The sequence below is a fragment of the Trachymyrmex cornetzi genome, unplaced genomic scaffold (assembly GCF_001594075.2).
Source record: "Trachymyrmex cornetzi isolate Tcor2-1 unplaced genomic scaffold, Tcor1.1 scaffold107, whole genome shotgun sequence".
NCBI classification, from domain to species: domain Eukaryota; kingdom Metazoa; phylum Arthropoda; class Insecta; order Hymenoptera; family Formicidae; genus Trachymyrmex; species Trachymyrmex cornetzi.
In genome coordinates, this window is record NW_017295620.1 from 26,318 (window position 1) to 35,813 (window position 9,496).

Consider the following 9,496-nt stretch of genomic DNA (forward strand, 5'->3'; position numbering starts at 1 on the left):
ATTTTCCATTTGAGAAAAATCTTCTTGATATGCAATAGCTCCTGGCAGACTTGGGAAATTGTTCGTTGCAGATAAACAGATATCTAAACCACACGTGAATGAATTTGACAAAGTTCCAAATTTTGTTCCAAACATCTTTGTGTAAATTGCATTTGAGACAAACTTCGACAAGAAATGCATCATGAAACGTATCTTTAAATTACAAGTTACATAATAATGTATGTACAAGGTCGAACCTCCTCGAGGTTGATAAAATCATTCGACGAATTTTCGCACTACCGCGAATCGAGTTATTAATTGTTATTGTTATAATTAAAGTCGATGCAACAGATCTCCAGAGGAGACTGTTGCACAAAAGTCTGCTGAACGCACTCCACTCAGTAACCGATACTCAACATGTTTAGTAAGCGGACGCCATTTTTTCCATCAAACTTTTTCTCTGCTACTTCAGCTCAACATGTTATAAAACAATATGGCGGCATACACGTGTAAGGTATAAACACAAATTCGAGGTTAGAAGTTAGAAACTTGGTAGAAACTTGAACTAGAAATTGGACTTAGTTTGCGTCTTGTAATTATTAACAATTATAGTTTTGTATTCGACAATTTTTAATTACATTTTCAGATTTAGTTTTCTCCAGTTTGTTTGTCGTTTTCTTTGCGAGATATTACATCCTCTACAATAGTTTCGTCCATAAAAACTTTGATCTGTGATATATGATAGACGTTTGTGCCTAAGAAAGCAACTATATCATCGAATCATTCTAAGTATCTGCGTTTGTAGCTGCTAGGTATGCCATGTACTTGCTGCATTATAAAATCAAGTGAACTAGATTTAGTTTAAAAACAAACATTAGACAAATTGTTTTAAATTAGTGTCCATTTGTATGTCTGTTAATTTTATTTCTTATTTAATCAACTGTTTATCCTTCTCTACTTCTCAGAAATAGAGAAACCTAAACAGTTGATTAAATAGAGATTATTATCAACATACATTGGTAGAAATGGATATAGTTTATGTCTTGTAATGATTAACAATTTTTTATATATATATCCTCCACAGAATTAAAAGAATTTTGCAATAATGACCCTAAAAATAATAGACTCGCTTTATTAATTGGTTATCAATCGATAACTTTATGTTGCAGTATTGTACTGATTATGAATCATGGAAAATGAGAATCCTAACACTGAGACATATAGTATTAATTATATCGTCAATAATGCAGAATATTCTGTTACTGACACCCATGAGGTTCACTCAAGACTACAGTCTGGTAAGTGTATAACATATTACTTATTTTTCAATTATTTTATTTATAACTTAGTACTTACTATCTTTTTACCCATTATTTTATTAAGAACGTCTATATTTTAATTATGTGTAATCATTTTTGTCTACAATTGGAATTTTCTCTGCGCAAATTGATTTAAGATTTATTTTATTTCAATACTGTTACTGTGTGTGTGTGCGTGTGCGCGGTGTGTGTGTGTGTGTGTGTGTGTCAACGATTTAACAATACAATAATTACCTTTTAGATGCGGTTTTTTTGTCGAAATATTTTGACGATAGCACAACTGCTCCAATTTTGAATTCTGTTATAGATGATACTACTAACAATACAAATACTGGTATGTAAAAATCTTTATCTAATCAATTTATTATTAGAAGAGTAATAAATATATAACATATATTTTTTGTATACTTATAGGATCTGAAATAAAGAATTTTTTGTGGACTCAGCGATCAACAAAATTGCTTTTGAACAGTTATTTGGAACGTAAAGATCGTTTTCGCGATCCTAAAGTTAAAAAAAAGGTTTTGTGGACCGAAATTCTTCAAATTATGAAAGAAAATGGTTATAGTGACTTAAATGAAGATCTCCTTGATTGAAAGATGCGCAACATGAAAAAATCTTATAAAAATATAAAGGATAATAATAATAAAAAAACTAGCACTGGTAGGGGGAGGACGAATTTCATGGGAGTACTTCGATACTTTTGAAGACATAGGTATTTGCCAATGACATGACAATAAACTACAGTTCAACACTTTCTTCGATGCAAGGAAAATGAAATAATCGCAAGCGAATCTTCTCAGGATGATAATGAAGTAATCACCTTAACACAAGTTTCAGATTTCTCTAATATTTGTAATAGTTTGAACACATCTGCTACTTCGTCAATATTACCTTTTCAGCCAATTGGTCAAAGTCCACTTAGCCGTTCTTCAACAAGAAGTTCCTCTGCAAGTCCTTGTGCTAGTGTAACGCAAATATCTGAACCATTGGGAAAAGCTCGAATGAGTACGCTACATAAACTACGACAAAAACAAATAACCATCGAAGAAAAACGCCTCGACACCATGTTACAACTCAAGTCGTCCATAGATTGAAGTAATAAAATCCAAGAAGAGAGAAACAAGTTGATAGAACAATTCTTACTTTTGAGAAGCAATCAATATGATGAAGGAAAAAAGAATACATAAATGCTACAAGTTTAAATTTTCAATACAGTTCTAGTTAGAATTAACATTCAAAAGATACATTTAGTTTTTTCAATAAACAATTTTCTTTGCTGTTACTTAATATATCGTATTATCTTGCTGGAAAACGCCCATTAGTTTTTCGTCAAATGAATTCTTAATGTAATATCATACAGTATTGTAATAAAATAAATTGAGTATTAATATAAACATACAAAATTTATTTTCAAAGAAATTTCTTTTTCTTATTATTGTAATAAATGAACTATTTCATTTCTTTTCGTTACCGCAAGAATATTATCATTTGGTATATCTATATCGTCGTTTGGTATTGCCATTGCTTCTTCGATTGGTGCTTCATATTCGAAATTAATTTCATTTCGATCAATTAAAAAATTATGCAAGACGCACGCTGCTGCTATGATAGCATTTCCCAAAGTCGGGTCGGAAATATCTAAATATTTTAATCTTCGGAATTTGTTTTTCAAAAGACCGAATGCTCTTTCGATAATATTTCTGATCATACTTAATTTAATATTGTAATTACTTTGCGCTCTCGTTAGATGACCATTATCACGAAACGGTGTCATAAGATTTGGCATTAAAGGATAGGCAGAATCCCCTATAAGATGCATATTAAAGAGTAGCAAAGGATTTTCAGCATTATTTAATCGTACAAACAACTTTTAGGCTCTGCCTAAATACTCGATGCATTCGTCCAGGCATTCCGATGAAAACGTCTATAAAACTTGCCTTGTGATCGCATACACCTTGTAATATAATCGAGTGTATCTTGTTTCTATATATTATAAAAGTCTATAGGGTTGTCTACAGGAGCTTTTATTGGAATATGGCAACCATCAATTGCCCCAATAACACCGGGAAATCCCCGAGAACGTCTTAGAAAAATCTCTTCCACATTATGATATGTTCGTCTATCAGGCCACGTAATATAATTCGGTAAGAGGTTAGCTATAATGGTGATAACTTCTTTGAATACGTAGTAAGCAGTACTTTTTGGTAAATCAAAGCGATCTCCAGCAGCGAGGAAACTTTCAGGTTTAGACAAAATCCACAATGAAAATATAATTTTTTTTCTTAAATCCATGAGGTAATTTTAATTCCCATGTATGGAATTTCCAATTATGTGAACTAGCACCTACAAAAATTTCCACAATTGATTTGAATATTGAAATTAATCTTTAAACATTTTAGTAATTTTATAAAATTTATTATATACTTACTTCAAATGTTGCACGAGACATTCTAAAATGCTCCTTAAATAAAACAACGTCGTATTGAGGAACAATAATTTCGTAATAATTACGATTTCTAGGTTTTTCACCACGTTGCCTCACTTCTAGTTCATCCAGTTTTGGTAACGGTCCGATTAATTCATTAAGCATAAAGTGCAATACGTTTATTCGGTCATTATGACCATCATCTTCAAGTAAAGCAACAATATCTAAATTCTCCATATTGCATGTATATTGAAATATTCTTATTTAATAATATAATAACTAAAATATATAAAAAACGCAATAAAACAAAATGTTCGGATACAGTAGAAATTGTTAATAATTACATGAAGTGAACTATGTCCATTTCTACTAATGTTAATCTCCATTTAATCAACTGTTTATCTTTCTCTATTTCTGAGAAGTAGAGAGAAGGATAAGCAGTTGATTAAATCAACAGATATACAAATGGATACTAATTTAAAATTATTTGCCTAATAAATATGAGCTATAAGGAGCATTAAACCACGCATTAGTTGAAATTAGCGATAAATTTAATTTATTACAATTGTTAAATATGTGTTAGTAGACGTTTCGACCAACATCTGGTTATCTTCGGTACATTAATGACTTAATGGTAATTTGATTACATATTACATAGCGGTATAAATAGATTAATTTTTAATTAAATTTCTGTATTAATACGAGTTAATTTCGTTATTCGTCTGAGTTATAATTTGTCATCAAGAAGGAGATGGATCACATTAACAAGAACTTCCAAATTCTAATAAAATTTACTTAATTAGTAATTTATTGGACAGAACTAAATTTAATTTTTTAATTTTGTTAAAAATACCTGTTATTTTGTCCATATGAGAACTGCTTACCCAATGTGAGTGTACAGCAATTATTTCTTCGACAACAATTTCTTTTATAAATCATGACAGAATCTGTTTCGATAGCTTATGCTCGATTGTCGTTGAATACATGTTTGTTGAGATATATATAACACGCGAGAAGAATCATTAATGTACCGAAGATGACCAGATGTTGGTCGAAATGTCTACTAACACATATTTAACAAATGTAATAAATTAAATTTATCACTAATTTCAACTAGTGCGTGGTTTAATTCTCCTTATAGCTCATATTTATTTGTATAACCACTTTTGTCATTAAGTAATATTTGCCTAATGTTTATTTTTAAACTAAATCTAATTCACTTGATTTTATAATGTAGCAAATACATGGTATACCTAGCAGTGAGGAACGCATACACTTACAGTGATTTGATGCCGTAGCCGCTTAAAATAAGGTTATAATCGTTATAGAAAATATGATCACGTGACAATAATGATCAGACCCGTTCAGCAGACTCGGATCATGATCAGTGAGCGCTCACGGATCCGCTCCACAACAGTTGAGTCTGCTGAACGCGACCATTGCCAGCGCCATATTTGCCTCTAGCGCCAAAAAATCCAAAAGGACATTTCCCCCACCCCTGTCGACGACGACGACGACGACGCCGACGTTTCTTAAATTAAAAGTTTCAAGTTCGGATTTTGCATCATTTTGCATCGCAATATCTCCGCTCGTAGAGTACGTAGAGAAAAAACAAAAACATTTTCATTATATATTCCGAACGGATGCAATCGATTGAGCACACTTAGAACTCAATCGGCACAGCCGTTATTGAGATCCCATAATCGCCGTCTGGAAATTTTAACAGATTCGCGTAAAGTAGCCACGACAGTGTCGCTGCGCTTGGCTTAGCGTCGAGACACTACCAGTGTTTCCAACTAAAAATTTTTTTACATTAACATGAATGTATAAGAAATAGAAATAGTTTGTGTAACTGCCAATTAATACAAGGCAAGATTATTTGAGACTACTAAGGGCGACTATTACTAACGCTGATTAACTTTATCGATGATTAACTCCATCAGCAGTAAAGCAAATAGTAAGTCTCTATATCATTTTTATTATCTTTGTAATATCCCAGCAAATACAAAGTTACATGTAACGTACTCGTTACTTGTAATTTCCATCTCAACAATATAATTGCAATATAAAACACGTGTTATATTATAGTTATATTGTTGAGTAGGAAATTACAACTAACGGTACGTAACATGTAACTTTGTGTTAGCTGGGATACTTCCATTTCTGCGTTCCTACTTAACTGTGATAACGTCTATCTATAATAAGATGACTGCTGATTGAGTTAATCGGCGTTGGTAACGATCGCCCTTAGAATATTATAAACATATAGTATAATTATTGTATGAATGTATAAGAAACAATATGTGTAATATTACTGTTCATATTACTGTAAAATAATGCATCTTACAATTAGTTTCTCTTTCTAATCTTTATGATTTATGTCTTAAATATAAACAAATGGGGATCCTTATCGAATAAATTGCTTGTCATTATTATTTCCTAGCCTAGTTAACAAATATACCAGTACATAATTCCATTTCCGTTTGATTTTCTTTTATTAAATATTAATTATAAATTTTTTCATTGTTTCCTAATTTAGTTAAGGACGTTCTCCGACTGCAGTTGTGCTCAACCTAAAGTTTACTCGCGTCCACGCAATCGCCCCTACACACAGAAAATATTAGTAGAGTATCACCGTGTGCGCAGAAGTGTAAAAATGATCCTACTGCGTCACTCAGTGCGGCAACGCTGCTTTTTCGCTCTGCGCTTTGTGTTGTGTTAGTAAGGTTATGGACAGTGTCTGCCCTGCTACGGGTATTGCATCATCTTATTAATTTTTTGCTGAAATTACGTGATCGCTACCCTGAGAAAGTACGAGGTTATTTGTGTTGTCACGCGTCACGTGTTGAGCGTATACGACGCGACGTTGCCAAGTCGTCAATACCTCTCGCCTTCGCTACTGCCACCGGTCGAAAAAATAGCCGAGCTACTTACTTTGTTAAATGATTTCTTAAATATAAATACCGGAAGGCATATTCAGGAAAATTTCATATTATTCCTTGTAATATCAAGTTTTATGTCTCTTTGTTTCAAAAAATTCTAAAGAAAACTTTGTTTACAGTGAATAAAAAACCACTTTCGAATAAGCTTTAGATAGGGATTCTGTGTTAAACGTTTCAACTTTGAAGTGGAATATCTCGATTTTTAATCCCGCAACGAGTACTGAGCTTCAAAGTATATATGTTCAGAATACTAAAACAAGCTTATTCTGTAAGTTTCAGAAAAATCTAAAGAAAATGGATTTTTCGGAGAACGTCCTTAACAAATTCGTTGCAGTTAAACAGAGATGTAAATACCATACGTGAATTTGACAAATTCCCAAATTTTGTTCCTAATCAAAATGTTCCAACAAACTGGTTCAGCTTTCCAAAATAAAGTTTTTAATAGTTTAATCAGTTGAGGTAAAGTCGACGAATCCCACCAATTTTCAATAATACATGAAAATGAATTTTGTAAAAAAATACGTAATAATAATTAGATAATTTGCGTGAGGAATAAAATATAATATTACTTGTGTTTATTACATATAATATGCAATAGCTCCTGACAGACTTGGGAAATTGTTCGTTACAGATAAACAGACATGTATCAACCATACGTGAATCCAAATTTTGTTCCAAACATTTTTTCATAAATTCCATAATATTTTGAAATATCTTGACATTTTTATATTACAATTATAAAATGACGGGGATAGCGGTGTTTAAATTATCTTTATATATATTATCGTATACAAACTTACCTTTTTAAAAAAAGGTAAAAAAAGCGCTAAGCGTGTGTGCTTCTCGTAAAGAATCACCATTTGGGCCAGTTTCACCAACGCCAATTACTTAATCGGCCGTGAAACTGATGACTAATCACGTTTGCTGTTTAGTAAAACTAATGACTAATCACGTTTGCTGTTTAGTACAATTAATGATATGTATCATTTGTATAAAAGATTTGATATCAACAACTGGCGCCAAGTTAAATTTTACCATTTTATTCCTCCTAAAGAAAAAATAATAGTAACTTTAATTTTTTTCTTAATTTCTTTAACTCTAATGATATGTATCATTTGTATAAAAGATTCGATATCAACAAAATCAGCGCCAAGTTAAATTCATCAAAATTTTATCAAAATTTTATGTATTATTCGTAAAAAAAGATTTGATATCAACAATTGGCGGCAAGTTAAACTCCATGTAATTCGAATACCAAATTAAATAAATAATATTAACTTTAATGATATGTATCATTCGTATAAAAGATTTAATATCAAGAAAACTGGCGTCAAGTTAAATCAAACTTCTTTATACCATGCCAAATTAAATAATTAATGAATATTAATCTAATGGTATGTATTATTTGTACGAACGATTTGGTATCAACAACGGTGGCGTTGTCAAACAAGTTAAATTCTAGTATCAAACAAGTTAAATTCTAGTATCAAAATGAAAAGTAAAACTCAAGTGATACTATCTTTATCATTTACTTAATCCTAATGGTACTATCTTCAATTTTTATGCAATGAAACCTAAGTATACGTATACTTATTGAAGAATCTTTCTATTCCAATCCAAATGGTTTGAATTCCTCTTAAAGGAAATTATTATATCACAATTCATTCAAAGACATTTCCTCTTCCAACTAAAGTAGTGGTTATTTAATTCTCCTTCAAAACATTATACAAAACATTATCACAAAATTGCGTTACCTTGCTCAATTTAAGTGTTGCCACAAAAAATTAAAGAATTAACCGTATGAAATGAAAAAATTTAATTTAAATAGAAAAATTTTTCATCTAAAAACACTTGGCGCTGCTAGATAGAGTAAGAAAAACTATAAGAACAATTTAAAATTGGAATGGTAATTAATAAAAATGAATAATAAAAGATATTTGTATATAATTTAAAAGTGATAATAATTATTGTAATATAATTGTAATATAATTTAATAGTAATAATAAAAGTAATAATAAATTATCTTTCATAATGCATGTCTTACAAATCTAAATTTATTTTTCTCTTATTTAAACTTAATAGCATTCACAACGATCATCATAATTTACACGACTCTATAACTCAATCATATATGTATACACATGCTAGATATTTTAACTCTCATTGGAAATGGTTTTTATTTTTCTTATTTTTCGAAATATTCATATTTTTTAATATGATTCTGACTTTTTTTTATTAATAAGCTTCTTATTTATTTTATTTTTCTTAGTATTATATTCTTATTCTTCTTATTTATATTCATGCTTTAATACTATACTGCTATATTATTATATATCGAGATCTAGCAGTGCCAAGTGTTTTTACATGAAAAATTTTTCTATTTAAATTAAATTGTTTTATTTATACGATTAATTCTTTAATTTTTTGTGGTAACACTTAAATTGAGCGAAATAACGCAATTTTGCGATAATGTTTTGTATAATGTTTTGAAGGAGAATTAAATAACCACTACTTTAATTGGAAGAGGAAATGTCTTTGAATGAATTGTAATATAATAATTTCATTTAAGAGGAATTTAAACCATTTGGATTGGAATAGGAAGATTCTTCAATAAGTATACGTATACTTAGGTTTCATTGTATAAAAATTAAAGATAGTACCATTTGGATTAAGTAAATAATAAATAAAGATAGTATCACTTGTGAGTTTTACTTTTCATTCTGATAGTAGAAATGAACTTGGTGTCACAGTTGTTGATATCAAATCGTTCGTGCAAATAATACATACCATTAGATTAATATTTATTATTTATTTAATTTGGCATGGTA

At 30.2% G+C, this 9,496-nt stretch overlaps 1 protein-coding gene and 1 pseudogene across 5 annotated transcripts; one reads left to right on the forward strand and one right to left on the reverse strand.

Moving 5' to 3' along the window:
- The first annotated feature begins 349 nt into the window (after positions 1–349).
- LOC108760180 (uncharacterized) lies at positions 350–1,956 on the forward strand. Of its 5 annotated transcripts, none has more exons than XM_018505992.1 (6): positions 350–512; positions 626–791; positions 945–974; positions 1,154–1,277; positions 1,540–1,632; positions 1,713–1,956. In XM_018505992.1, exons 4-6 carry the CDS (start codon positions 1,169–1,171, stop codon positions 1,892–1,894), a joined length of 384 nt encoding a protein of 127 aa, XP_018361494.1. In that variant the 5' UTR covers positions 350–512; positions 626–791; positions 945–974; positions 1,154–1,168; the 3' UTR covers positions 1,895–1,956. The 5 variants fall into 5 exon arrangements, 4 of the variants coding, with proteins under 4 accessions (XP_018361494.1, XP_018361486.1, XP_018361501.1 ...); XM_018505984.1 differs by having other exon boundaries at positions 350–493; XM_018505999.1 differs by having other exon boundaries at positions 350–488.
- Positions 1,957–2,219: 263 nt separating this feature from the next.
- Positions 2,220–5,019, reverse strand: LOC108760169 (putative nuclease HARBI1; annotated as a pseudogene).
- Between the last annotated feature and the right edge of the window lie 4,477 nt (positions 5,020–9,496).

Coding starts and splice junctions, on each gene's coding strand:
- LOC108760180 (XM_018505992.1), top strand. CDS start 1,169: ATGGAAAATGAGAATCCTAACACTGAGACATATAGTATTAATTATATC. Junction 1,278..1,539: donor TCACTCAAGACTACAGTCTG/GTAAGTGTATAA, acceptor ATTACCTTTTAG/ATGCGGTTTTTTTGTCGAAA. Junction 1,633..1,712: donor TACTAACAATACAAATACTG/GTATGTAAAAAT, acceptor GTATACTTATAG/GATCTGAAATAAAGAATTTT.